This window comes from Camelina sativa, chromosome 20 (genome assembly GCF_000633955.1).
Source record: "Camelina sativa cultivar DH55 chromosome 20, Cs, whole genome shotgun sequence".
Lineage (NCBI taxonomy): Eukaryota > Viridiplantae > Streptophyta > Magnoliopsida > Brassicales > Brassicaceae > Camelina > Camelina sativa.
Window position 1 is genome coordinate 24,171,238 of NC_025704.1, and position 12,934 is coordinate 24,184,171.

General features: G+C 38.2%; 3 protein-coding genes across 3 annotated transcripts; 2 read left to right on the forward strand and 1 right to left on the reverse strand.

Moving 5' to 3' along the window:
• Positions 1–2,342, forward strand: LOC104771579 (pentatricopeptide repeat-containing protein At5g44230). Its single transcript, XM_010496124.2, has one exon. The coding sequence runs from the start codon at positions 40–42 to the stop codon at positions 2,011–2,013; it is 1,974 nt and encodes a 657-aa protein (XP_010494426.1). The 5' UTR covers positions 1–39; the 3' UTR covers positions 2,014–2,342.
• Positions 3,034–10,004, forward strand: LOC104771581 (phospholipid-transporting ATPase 2-like). The gene is made up of 25 exons (XM_010496127.2): positions 3,034–3,153; positions 3,606–3,804; positions 3,912–4,125; positions 4,217–4,333; positions 4,451–4,543; positions 4,631–4,805; positions 4,926–5,092; positions 5,209–5,313; positions 5,556–5,653; positions 5,754–5,896; positions 6,058–6,154; positions 6,298–6,407; positions 6,508–6,672; positions 6,771–6,925; positions 7,058–7,138; positions 7,247–7,367; positions 7,466–7,572; positions 7,664–7,795; positions 7,927–8,080; positions 8,253–8,370; positions 8,459–8,632; positions 8,742–8,793; positions 8,999–9,126; positions 9,258–9,408; positions 9,507–10,004. Exons 2-25 carry the CDS (start codon positions 3,680–3,682, stop codon positions 9,846–9,848), a joined length of 3,324 nt encoding a protein of 1,107 aa, XP_010494429.1. The 5' UTR covers positions 3,034–3,153; positions 3,606–3,679; the 3' UTR covers positions 9,849–10,004.
• On the reverse strand, positions 10,065–12,191 carry LOC104771580. Its single transcript, XM_010496126.1, has 7 exons — positions 11,810–12,191; positions 11,653–11,710; positions 11,478–11,558; positions 11,347–11,382; positions 11,029–11,268; positions 10,770–10,911; positions 10,065–10,673 (listed from the first exon to the last, which is right to left on the reverse strand). The coding sequence occupies exons 1-7, from the start codon at positions 12,004–12,006 to the stop codon at positions 10,201–10,203; spliced, it is 1,227 nt and encodes a 408-aa protein (XP_010494428.1). The 5' UTR covers positions 12,007–12,191; the 3' UTR covers positions 10,065–10,200.

The following is a 12,934-nucleotide window of genomic DNA, read 5'->3' on the forward strand; positions in this document are numbered from 1 at the left end:
TAAGACGTGAAATTCAACAACCGGAAAGGCAAGGCAGCGATGACGGTGGCTCATTCGCATCGGTTCTCGACAGCGAGTAGCCCCGTTAACATAAGCTTGCTTTCAAAACAACTACTTCAGCTAGGACGAACCAACAACAATTCCGTAACATTTTCAGAGATTGGTCAGCAAAGAGAGATTCTAGTGTCTTCGCTCATCTCGAAGCTCGATGATTGCATCAATGTCAATCAAATCAAGCAAATCCACGGTCATGTTCTCCGTAAACGTCTCGATCAAAGCTGTTACATTCTCACCAAGCTGATTCGCACGTTAACGAAGCTCGGTGTTCCCATGGATCCGTATCCTCGCCGCGTAATCGAGCCTGTTCAGTTCCGGAACCCATTTCTATGGACAGCAGTGATTCGTGGGTATGCGATTGAAGGTAAAATTGATGAAGCTGTTTCAATGTATGGATGTATGAGAAAAGAAGAGATTACGCCTGTTTCTTTCACTTTCTCTGCTCTTTTGAAAGCTTGTGGATCAATTGGAGATTTGGAATTGGGTCGTCAGTTTCACGCACAGACGTTTCGACTTAGGGGGTTTTGTTTTGTTTACGTTGGGAATACGATGATTGATATGTATGTGAAATGTGGCTCTATTGATTGTGCACGTAAGGTGTTTGATGAAATGCCTGAACGTGATGTGATATCGTGGACAGAGCTTATGGCTGCGTATACGAGAGTTGGGAATATGGAATCTGCTGTGGAATTGTTTGAAAGTTTGCCTACGAAGGATATGGTGGCTTGGACTGCTATGGTTACGGGATTTGCTCAGAATGCTAAGCCTCAAGAAGCTTTAGAGTACTTTGATAGAATGGAGAAATCAGGAGTTCGAGCTGATGAAGTTACTGTCGCTGGATTTATATCGGCTTGTGCACAGTTGGGAGCAAGTAAACACGCTGATAGAGCTGTCCAAATCGCTAAGAAATCTGGTTACTCTCCTAGCGACCACGTTGTTATTGGGTCTGCGTTGATCGATATGTACTCAAAATGTGGAAATGTAGAAGAGGCGGTTAATGTGTTTGTGTCGATGAACAACAAAAACGTTTTCTCTTATAGTTCGATGATCCTTGGTCTAGCTATGCACGGGCGGGCTCAAGAGGCTTTAGATCTGTTTCATTATATGGTAACGCAGACCGCGATTAAACCAAACACGGTTACATTTGTTGGTGCGCTTACGGCTTGCAGCCACTCGGGACTTGTTGACCAGGGACGTCAAGTGTTTGCTTCTATGTATCAAACATTCGGTGTTGAACCAACGCAGGATCACTATACTTGTATGGTCGATCTTCTTGGCCGTGCAGGGCGGTTACAGGAAGCCCTTGAGCTGATTAAAACTATGTCTGTTGAGCCACACGGAGGTGTATGGGGTGCATTGCTCGGTGCCTGCAGGATTCACAACGATCCAGACATAGCAGAGATTGCTGCAGAACATTTGTTTGAATTGGAACCGGACATTATCGGAAACTATATATTGCTCTCTAACATCTATGCGTCAGCTGGAGACTGGGGCGGAGTTTTGAGAGTGCGGAAACTGATTAAAGAAAAGGGTTTGAAGAAGACACCCGCGGTTAGTTGGGTTGTAGATAAGAACGGTCAGATGCATAAATTTTTCCCAGGAAACCTCAACCATCCGATGTCAAATAAGATTCAAGAAAAGTTAGAAGAGCTAGTAGAAAGATTAACGGTATTAGGATATCAACCGGATTTAAGCTCTGTGCCCTACGACGTGAGTGACAATGCGAAGAGGTTGATACTGATACAGCACACCGAGAAGCTGGCTTTAGCATTCTGTTTACTCACTACAAGCAGAGATTCTACAATAAAGGTAATGAAGAATTTGAGGATGTGCCAAGATTGCCACACATTTATGCGTTTGGCGTCGGAGGTTACAGGGAGGGTGATTATAATGAGGGATAACATGAGGTTCCACCATTTTAAGAGTGGAGCTTGTTCTTGTGGTGATTTTTGGTGAGAATCAAGGTTATACACAGGCCGAGTTAAATCTTCGAGGAGATTTTTTCTTGAGAATCAAGGACTTTGGAAAATTGGAAAACTGGAGATAGTTTTGCTTGGCAAGTCAAATGATTCGGCGAAAGAATTTCGAACAACTCACAGTCTATTACACCATCTACTCTCCGCAAAGTTGCAGCTCTGCTTCAGTCTACCATATTTGGAAACAAAGAAACAATGTTCTCCACAACTCACAGTCTATTACACCTTTCCTCATCTTCAAAATCATTGACCGTGAAGTGCGGAACACCATCACAGCTAGAAGGCATAGAAAACGTTGGAGCACTCTCATGATCCGATGGATCCGGTGACCCCCTTATTGTAATCTTGTTTTATTTTTTTTGCCAAGATTACTCTACTTTAGGTATATTTTTGTAATACCTTTACATTTCATTCTAGTGATATTAACGTGCTTAGCAAAAATAAAAGAATTTCGAACAACATCTCGTGAAGACTTTGAGAGTCTCAATGGAAACGCCATGGATCTGAATCTGATCATAGTTATAACGTATCGTTATGTGAAATTTGATCTTGTTTGGTTCTTGATTCTCATCTTTTACTTGAGATACATTTTTAGCTTGTAGATGTAAAAAGTAAAATTATTGTCTGAAGTCTGAAAACGTCTTCGTTGTACTTGTAACTCATTTTTCACGTGGACAACTTCGATCAATAATACAAACGTGTTTGTATCATCAATATCATAACACCTACTATAAAAGTTTGGTAATGTATAAATGAAGATTTTTTGGAACGATGGTCCACACAAAGATGGTATATTCGGGGACGGCGAGAGCATCGAACTTCGTCGTAGAGTGTGCACCACCGTTTTGTTTTGTTTTTTAGTCTACAATAGAGAAATGCGTGCCGTTTCTGACACAACAAACAACGAAACGTGTCATTTGAATCAATCTAAACTGCATCTGGAGGAGCCGATTTCTACGGAAGTCAACAAAACGCACCGTCGCTGCAGATCACTACCTCCTTTCCTCCTTAACGAAAACATTAAACAGAGCAGAGAACAAAAAAGTCACGAAAAGCAAAAGAATTCTCAAAACTCGTGAAAAAAAAAAAAAAAAAATCGAGCTCCTGGGTGATTGATAAGGTAGCGTTTTCATTCAATCTTATATATACGAATTTGGAAGTTTTGCGTTTGATTTTTTTTGCTTCTTCAAGCTTGTTTGTTTAGCGAGATGGAATAAAACAATTGATGTTTCTCCTGATCTCGATGTGTTGAATTGAATCAGATTTGAGTTGCGATCTTGAGAGATTTGTGGTGTTTGAAATTTTGATTCGATCTTCCTAATTGGGGAAACTGTTATTGTTTTCCTCTATGTGGGGGGTTTTTTGCTTCTTCAACAATGGGGTTTATTGTTTGCGCACCCGAGTTCACTTATATTGTAGAATGATAGTAATTTGGAATTAGGAAGTGGTTTTGTTGTTACTGCGTTTATGCTCAATGTGCTGGGTTTTTAATTCTGAAAGGTGCTTTTGATTTAGATTTACAATGTCCTCCTCCTTAATGTGAAGTATTGCTCATCCATTCATATTTGGCAGTTGATGGTGGCAAACTTCACATATCATTTTCTGAGGTTAAGGATGGAATATTAGAAGTTCCAAGCTAAAAAAGAATGAAGCGTTTTGTTTACATTAACGATGATGAAGCTTCGAAAGAGCTTTGTTGTGATAACCGCATATCTAACAGAAAGTATACATTGTGGAATTTTCTTCCCAAGAACTTGTGGGAGCAATTCAGGTATTGGTTCTCATTTGATTTATGGTTCTACTGTTCTAATAACATTTTTATCATTTCTTTTTAGTTTTGAATTCTCTCATTGAGATGTTTTATCTCTTTCTTTTCAGCCGGTTTATGAACCAGTATTTTCTGTTGATTGCGTGCCTTCAGCTCTGGTCGCTTATCACCCCTGTTAATCCTGCTAGTACATGGGGTCCTTTAATATTCATATTTGCGGTCTCCGCTTCCAAAGAAGCTTGGGATGATTACCACAGGTTTCTATCAGATAAGAAAGCAAATGAGAAAGAAGTTTGGATCGTGAAACAGGGGGTCAAGAAGCATGTATGAAACACTTCTGCGAGAATTTTTTCTTGGCGATTGATTTTTTTTTAGGTGCTATTTTGGGTTAAATGTACTAGTTTCTTGCTTGTAGATTCAAGCGCAGGACATTCAGGTTGGCAATATTGTCTGGTTGCGTGAGAATGATGAAGTTCCTTGTGATCTTGTTTTGCTCGGTACCTCTGATCCACAAGGTGTTTGCTATGTAGAGGTAGACTTCTTGTTCATGCTTGTATATGATTTATGCTACAATTTAGTTTCCAGGTTGATGCTGGTAGCTTTTCTTGAGTACTTCCAAATGTGCTAAAAAGTTAATTAATACATGCAGACTTCTGCTTTAGATGGCGAAACTGATCTCAAAACAAGAGTTATACCCTCAGCATGTGTGGGAATTGATTTAGAATTGTTACACAAAATGAAAGTAAGTAAGACTTCTTAAATAATCAGGTCGTTCCTGGCTATTCATATTGTTTCCTATAAGCGAATTTTAAGCTGTCTATGTTTTCAGGGTGTGATTGAATGTCCTATTCCAGATAAGGATATTCGAAGATTTGACGCAAACATGCGCTTATTTCCACCATTTCTTGACAATGACGTCTGTTCTTTAACCATAAAAAACACTCTTCTTCAGTCCTGTTACCTGAGAAATACAGAGTGGGCTTGTGGAGTATCTGTCTATACAGGTTACTTTTTCTTATAAAATGGGTTTTTTTCTTGTAGACCATGCATTCTCTATATCTGGTCAGTTGTGTGATTGTAGTTGATCTTGACAAAGGGTTCAATGATTTTTCATACTTCTATAGGCAACCAAACTAAGCTTGGTATGAGTAGGGGTATAGCTGAGCCGAAGCTTACTGCTATGGATGCAATGATTGATAAACTGACTGGAGCGATATTCGTTTTCCAAATTGTTGTTGTTATGGTCCTGGGTATAGCTGGAAATGTTTGGAAAGATACAGAAGCAAGGAAGGTTTGAGATTCCTACCTAATCCTCAGAAATGTCATGTCGATAATAAATCTTTTACCCTTGTTTTTGTATGCTTGGGGCAGTTGTGAGCTATACTAACTTGGTTTTGTTTTTTTCAGCAATGGTATGTGCAGTATCCAGAGGAAGCCCCGTGGTATGAGCTGCTTGTAATCCCTTTGCGGTTTGAGCTCCTATGTTCCATCATGATACCCATCTCCATTAAGGTAGTTTAAACTTCCTTGCTATACTATGTGGAAATTCTGGTAGCTCCCTTGCTAGCTCTAGACTGACATAAAGAATGCATAAATCGGCTTCTTGGCATGTGAAATAGATATTCGATCGAAAATCGGGGATGATCATATTCTATGGAACAACATCTTGATTCTTGAAGATAATGAAATTATGATAAATTAGCATGCCTGTTTCTGCTAAGCATGCTAAGCATCTTATCGATGTAATGTGGCAGGTGTCTCTAGATTTGGTTAAGGGTCTTTATGCAAAATTTATAGAATGGGATGTGGAGATGATAGATCAAGAGACTGGTACAGCATCTTATGCAGCAAAGTAAGTTTAGGATAGAGTCATACTACCTAAGACTCACCTGCGTTGAACACGTTAGTTTCATAATCTTCTGTTGCATTATGTGGCTTTTTGTGCATGACAGCACAGCAATAAGCGAGGACCTTGGGCAAGTAGAGTACATTTTGACTGACAAAACTGGGACCCTGACTGACAACAAGATGATATTTAGAAGATGCTGTATTGGTGGCATATTTTATGGGAATGAGAATGGAGATGCTTTAAAAGGTTTCAGACTTTGTTTTCTAGTGTATTATGTTCTCACTTTTATGCTTCCCCAAATTTGTGTCGATCATACTAATTTATACATTATTTGAAACATGTGCATCAGCGAGTATGCATCAAAGGAGTATTCTTTCTTACTTATTTTGATTTATCTTTCTGATCAGATGCACAACTTCTTAATGCCATCAACAGTGGCTCTACAGATGTTATCCGATTTCTTACAGTTATGGCCATCTGCAACACAGTTATACCTGTGCAGGGGTAAATTTTAACTTCTTGAAATCTTCACAATATCTGTTTTTGGAAAAAAGGGAACTTCGTAGATCGTTCCAAGCTCTGGAAATATATTCCATTTGTCTAGAACTTTCATTTAGTTATGATCTTTTTGGGTTTCTATCTGACAGCAAAGCTGGAGATGTTGTTTACAAGGCGCAATCTCAGGATGAGGACGCTCTTGTAATTGCTGCTGCAAAGTTGCATATGGTCTTTGTCGGCAAAAATGCCAATCTTCTAGGTAATAGTCATCTGATTTCAGCGTTGCTCTCCATGGAATATCCGAATATGTACCTAAAAAGTAGTTGTCATTTGTCTTTCCTCCTCTATATTAAATGCAGAAATCAGATTTAATGGTTCGATAATTCGCTTTGAGGTACTGGAGATTCTTGAATTCACTTCAGATCGAAAAAGAATGTCAGTGGTAGTGAAAGATTGTCAGAATGGGAAAATTATACTTCTGTCAAAAGGTGCAGATGAAGCAATCCTTCCCTATGCATGTGCTGGTAATTTGACGTATCTCTTATCAATATGCGACGAGTACGTAGTATTCAATTGAATGTGCTCAGAGCTGTTGGCCGTTTATTCTCCTCTATGCTTTTAGGTCAACAAACCCGAACTATTGGCGACGCCGTAGAACACTATTCCCAGCTGGGGCTCCGAACATTGTGTTTAGCTTGGCGTGAACTGGAAGAGAATGAGTATCTAGAGTGGTCAGTGAAGTTTAAAGAGGCTAGTAGTCTTCTGGTTGATAGGGAGGTAACTGAAACAATTCTCCCTTTCTGTTGTTCACTAAGCAGTTATGAAGTATGAGTTTTTTTTTACGTACAACTTAACTGGCTAAGTTGATGCACTTGATTGCCTCAAAATGATATGTTTCTCATGTCACAGTGGAGAATTGCTGAGGTCTGTCAAAGGTTGGAACATGATCTTTATATTCTAGGGGTCACTGCAATAGAAGACCGCTTGCAGGTAAAGTTTACATGTCCAGGACATAGTGAGGTTCACAGTGTAATATTATGTAGCACCCTATATAGGAGAGGACTGTCTTATATATATATTTTTGCCTTATTTACTTAGGATGGTGTACCAGAGACAATCGAGACACTTAGAAAAGCGGGCATAAACTTTTGGATGCTGACCGGAGATAAGCAGAATACAGCTATACAGATTGCTCTTTCATGTAATTTTATCTCCCCAGGTAAGTTGGGATCATTTCCTCTTTTATGTTATTTGTGTTAGAAAGATTTGCCTATTGCTACTTATCAAGCTTTTCTCCCATAATCATGTTTATATCAGAGCCTAAAGGTCAACTTCTGATGATTGATGGAAAAACTGAAGAAGATGTTTCTCGAAGTTTGGAGAGGGTTTTGCTTACAATGCGGGTTACAGCTTCAGAACCCAAGGTTCACCGTCTAAGCTAAAATTTTGAAATTTTGCATCCTTGGAACAATTTCCTGTCACCTGTATCAGAGAATAATTTTATGGGTCGTACAGGACGTGGCATTTGTCATTGATGGCTGGGCGCTAGAAATTGCGTTGAAACACCATCGGAAGGATTTTGTTGAATTAGCTATACTTTCTAGGACAGCCATATGTTGTCGCGTAACACCTTCACAAAAAGCCCAGGTACCCCACCCAACGTTAGGTGCTATTGTCTCTAATTACATTTTTTTTTAGTATTCACTATTTTCCAAGTGGCCTTTCAATGCTCATCTTATTTGATGTTTTATTTTAACTTATTTCTCTCGACTTTGCAGTTAGTTGAAATCTTAAAATCCTGCGATTATCGAACCCTTGCAATTGGTGACGGTGGGAATGATGTAAGAATGATACAGCAAGCTGATATTGGGGTCGGCATCAGCGGAAGAGAAGGGCTGCAGGCAGCAAGAGCTGCAGATTATAGCATTGGAAGTAAGAGCATTAGCAAGATACTTTTTCCATAATAATAGCTTGAAGATACATATCATGTACATATTTTCCATCTACCTTCATATCCATGCTTTTGGATTGTGTTGCATGGATTAATTGTTTTAGCCAGTTAAAACAGTTTCTGATTGGTTTTTGATGGATTATTTAATCGCAGGATTCAGGTTTCTCAAAAGACTGATTCTTGTTCATGGGAGGTATTCATATAACCGGACAGCATTTTTGTCCCAGTATTCCTTCTACAAATCATTGCTGATATGCTTCATCCAGATATTGTAAGTTTATTATCTCAGATATGTTGTCAGTAAATTGCATCCAGGTTGTTACTGTCTTCCTGACATACTGACAACAGAATCTACGTAGCTTCTCGTTTATTTCAGGCGTTTCTGGAACCAGTCTTTTCAATTCGGTGAGCTTGATGGCTTATAACGTTTTCTACACCAGTGTTCCTGTTCTTGTTAGCGTAATTGATAAAGATCTTAGTGAAGCATCAGTGATGCAACACCCTCAAATTTTGTTCTACTGCCAAGCTGGAAGGTATGCTTGATCAATCGTGTCTAAATCTTGTTTTACGATTTCTGAAGGTAACAACTGTTTGTACGTTCATGCATATTTGTTAATTTCATCTTTTTGTAAAACTACACAGGCTTCTAAACCCAAGCACATTTGCGGGGTGGTTTGGCCGATCCCTTTTTCACGTGAGTACAGTCATCTCAAATCTACTCAATCGAGTTCATTTTCTTCACTACTTCAAAAGTTTACATCTACTAAGTGATAAAGTACAAATTTACTATGCAAACTCCACACACCCAGTTGAAATGTTTATAGTAACTTTTTCTTCTTCGTTCTTCCTTTGTGTTCATCTTCCCTCGTATATATTTGAATTCTGGAATTTGTTTGCAGGCAATTGTTGTATTTGTAATAACCATACACGCATATGCTTATGAGAAAAGTGAAATGGAGGAGCTTGGAATGGTAGCTCTCTCTGGATGTATATGGCTTCAAGCTTTTGTTGTGGCTCAAGAAACCAAGTACAGCTTCCTTTTCCTTGCGGCTACACACATATAGACTCATACATCACATTTAAATGTGCATGTTCGCAATACAAACTCCCATGCTTAGTGCTTATTCTCTCTCTTTTTTTTTCTTTGATTCGTTGCAGTTCCTTTACGGTGTTGCAACACCTTTCCATTTGGGGAAATCTGGTTGGTTTTTATGTCATAAACTTTCTCTTCAGCGCCATACCATCATCGGGAATGTACACAATCATGTTCCGCCTCTGTTCTCAACCTTCTTACTGGATAACGATGTTTGTGAGTTATCAATCATAGTCATCTCCTAGCACCTGTGTATAAATCTCCATTACCAAACACCGAAGAGGACTAATACTTTGTTTCTCTCTCTTGTGCAGCTAATTGTTGGAGCAGGCATGGGTCCAATTTTCGCATTGAAGTACTTCCGCTATACATACAGACCCAGCAAGATCAATATACTCCAGCAAGCTGAACGAACAGGCGGTCCAATACTGACTCTAGGAAACATTGAACCGCAACCAAGGACAATCGAGAAGGACGCATCTCCACTATCCATCATTCAGCCCAAGAGCAGAAGCCCGGTCTATGAGCCTCTGTTGTCAGATTCTCCAAACGCAACTCGGCGCTCATTTGGCCCTGGAACTCCGTTTGAGTTTTTCCAGTCACAATCAAGACTATCATCTTCCTCTGGTTATAGCAGAAACTGCAAAGACAACTAAAAATCACTGAATTTGTTTTCCTCCAATTTTTACTGTTCCGTGACCTTTGTGACTCTTCTGATCTCAATGGTAAACGCAGTCCAAGTCGCGGGTATTAACCAGAATTGGTAAAGCACAAAAAGAAAGAATCAGTTGTATATAAGACTACTTTACTTACTGGATCTTGCAGATATTGAGAAGTAGTCTTTGATTAACACAGCCAAGAAAACACTCTGCTTGTCTGCAAAATAGATCTTACTTTATTGATTTATTAGATTTATGCGAGGGAAAACCAAATGGGATTCCTCTGCCATAGTATCTGAAGAGACCAAATGAATACTTATTTAGATATGTATAATAAACTCAAGAAGTATTACAATCTCGATCTACGTATAAACCTCATCCCCGGTTTCCGCCTAGACCGCCTGGTTTCCGACAACTTTACATCCCAATCCTCGACATTCTTCGGAATATAAACATCGAATAAGATTTGGCCAAGAACACCATTGGGTTTAACTGTGTCATCGGTTTGAGTACTGGACAAACAAATCATATCTTGTTTGTGTACATCTTGCACAGACCCTCCGTTTCCCACGTAGTAACCTACAGTGCTAGGCACGAAGAAATGATCAGTTGTGACAAGTGGAGTTCCGTTGAAGCTTCGGTTAAGACCAGAGGTCGATTGCCCCAAGCTTTGAATTGGCTCTGTTATCTCATCATCACATTGAGTTTCTTTCATAGCTTCTCTGTCGATACTTCTTGTCTTCTGCAAGTATACTAACGCTGCTTTTGACAAGAACTCGGATACAGCAGCTTTATAATCAACCTGGTTATAACGATAATGACCTGAAAGCATTATGTATTGATTAAGGTTCCGACCATTAAGAACTTGTTTTGAAGATTAAAACATCACTATGTGTCGGTATATACTCAGTTACTCACCACAATGAGGGGAATCATTCCATTTTACAAGTTTTACATTTCCTCCTAGTTCTTGGAGACGTGTAGCAAAATTGTGTATAGTTTGATAAGGAGCGAGATCATCGTTTTCAGAGCATAGAATGAGATAAGGTACTTTCATATTCTGCACCCAAAAAGCATAAAAGAAAGAATGCAAATGAGAGAGAGGTAAAACCAAACTCAAAGTTAAGAACTCTTTCACCATTTCATAGTATGTAAAAAAAAAAAAAAAGGCTCTTACTATAGTAGAGTAAAGAGTCTGCCAGTACTCGGCTCGCTGTGATTCAAACCTGCTGAGGAAAACATAATCGAGACTCGAAGCAAGACCATTCGCTGCCCATACAAACGGTTTAGGTGGATTTGACATTTTGAGGGTAGATGGATGAACCGCTAATCGAGCTCCTAAGTCGCTTGTGAAATCCACAGGACATGAGTCATAGATAAAGCCTGAGATGCAGTTTCTAACAAATCTACAATCATCCTGAGATGAACCAAAAACCCATTAACCTAAGATTCATCTAGAGATGTAACAAGAATGAAAAAAACAACAATGGCATACCTGATTTAGTCCTGTTTCACATATTCCTTCAAGTATCTTCATATATAAACAAAAAGACTGATCTTGGTTAATACTCAATCCTTCTGAAGACATCAAATGTTGAGTAGAATGGTGACAAAACAAAACCTTACTTGAAGAACTTTATACATACAAGCATTAGGACCACCTGAGAAAGAAGCAAAAACTAAAGGAACTGGCTTTGCTTTGAGCTCCTACAACAAAATCATCAAAACGAGGAACTAAATAAGCTTCTGATGAGATTAATTAGATCAACAAAAAACAATCAAAGTTTCAACCTTTTTGTACCTTCACAAGTTCAGTCACAACATTAGAAGCTAAGTCCGCAGCTTTGTCTGGAAGAAACCTATTACACGAAATCAAGATTGAATCGAGGATCAATCTCAATTATGAAAATGGAGAAATTGAAAAGAGAGAGAGAGAGAGAGAGGTAAAGAGATCAAACATGTTGAGAAATTGAGAATGGCAAACGAGAGAATCGCAAAGAAGAGAAGAGTAGAGATCGACATGGTTCTTGAGATTGCGTTCTTCACTAGACATCCAAGCGAATACCACAACGATCGCTTCGCTTTCTCCTCCTTCTCCTCCTCCGTTGTTGTTGTTCCTCTTTCGCCAGTAGTAGTTTCCTCCAACTCCCCACATCTTCTCTGTAAACTAATTAGGGTTCTTTTATTTTCTTCTGGAGGAGAAGATGATGATGATGTAAGAAATCTTCAATTGAGGTTTGACATAAAAATGGAAGGCACAGGCCTCGAGCGGATAGAGAGACGTAGAGGAACAAGATAGAACAGATCACTATCGTTATCTTTTTCCTTAATTATTTTTATTTATTAATTTGTGTAATGATCCGCATGAATTAAAGGGTAACTAGGGATCGAGGAATTATCTTAATTTGTTTTAATATAATAGACAAAAAGAATGAATGGATTAATTTTTGTAAGATAACTACACTAAAATATCGTAAGAAAAATATGGTAAGTTTATGGATTCAGGACAAAAAAAACATGTCCCGTCCTATCATAATGGATATAAAACCATTAAAATAATTAAACTCTGTTACAGATAAACATAAATATTTTAAGAGTGAAAATAATTCATGTTTCTTTTCATTATGTCCCATTCTGTTTTATAAGCATTCTCAAATGCATTTCGCATGAAACAGTGCATTTCCAATATGGGATATTCCAATTATGAGAAATATTTTGTATTCCTTAAAAATGGGACGAAACAAAAACAAAAATTCCTGAAATTCTGTTTCGGACAAAAACAATATAATATACAGTATATAGTATATTTATATACCATATGTCATAGTAAAAATATCACAAAACTAATTATTTCTTTCTTCTTATTACTTTATATTTGATTTATCTATATAATCTTACATTTCTTCTAGTTTTTTTAAACTATTAAAAAATAACATTTAATGTATTTTAATTTTATAATTTTTATCGCTTTACATTCGATAAATTGGAAGAAAAAATATGTTACTTATAAGATTGCAATCGCTAATTTATTTTACTTGTAACATGTTCTATATATGTTTTTTTTGCAAATTTATGTTTCCATT

What these genes read in the sequence shown, in the direction of transcription:
- LOC104771579 (XM_010496124.2), top strand. Translation starts at nt 40, where the DNA reads ATGACGGTGGCTCATTCGCATCGGTTCTCGACAGCGAGTAGCCCCGTT.
- LOC104771581 (XM_010496127.2), top strand. Translation starts at nt 3,680, where the DNA reads ATGAAGCGTTTTGTTTACATTAACGATGATGAAGCTTCGAAAGAGCTT. An exon ending in TGGAGTATCTGTCTATACAG is followed by an intron (nt 4,806 to 4,925) that starts GTTACTTTTTCT and finishes ATACTTCTATAG; the next exon opens with GCAACCAAACTAAGCTTGGT. An exon ending in AAGATACAGAAGCAAGGAAG is followed by an intron (nt 5,093 to 5,208) that starts GTTTGAGATTCC and finishes TGTTTTTTTCAG; the next exon opens with CAATGGTATGTGCAGTATCC.
- LOC104771580 (XM_010496126.1), bottom strand. Translation starts at nt 12,006, where the DNA reads ATGTGGGGAGTTGGAGGAAACTACTACTGGCGAAAGAGGAACAACAAC. An exon ending in AGACTCTTTACTCTACTATA is followed by an intron (nt 10,912 to 11,028) that starts GTAAGAGCCTTT and finishes TTTTGGGTGCAG; the next exon opens with AATATGAAAGTACCTTATCT. An exon ending in GAATGATTCCCCTCATTGTG is followed by an intron (nt 10,674 to 10,769) that starts GTGAGTAACTGA and finishes TAATGCTTTCAG; the next exon opens with GTCATTATCGTTATAACCAG.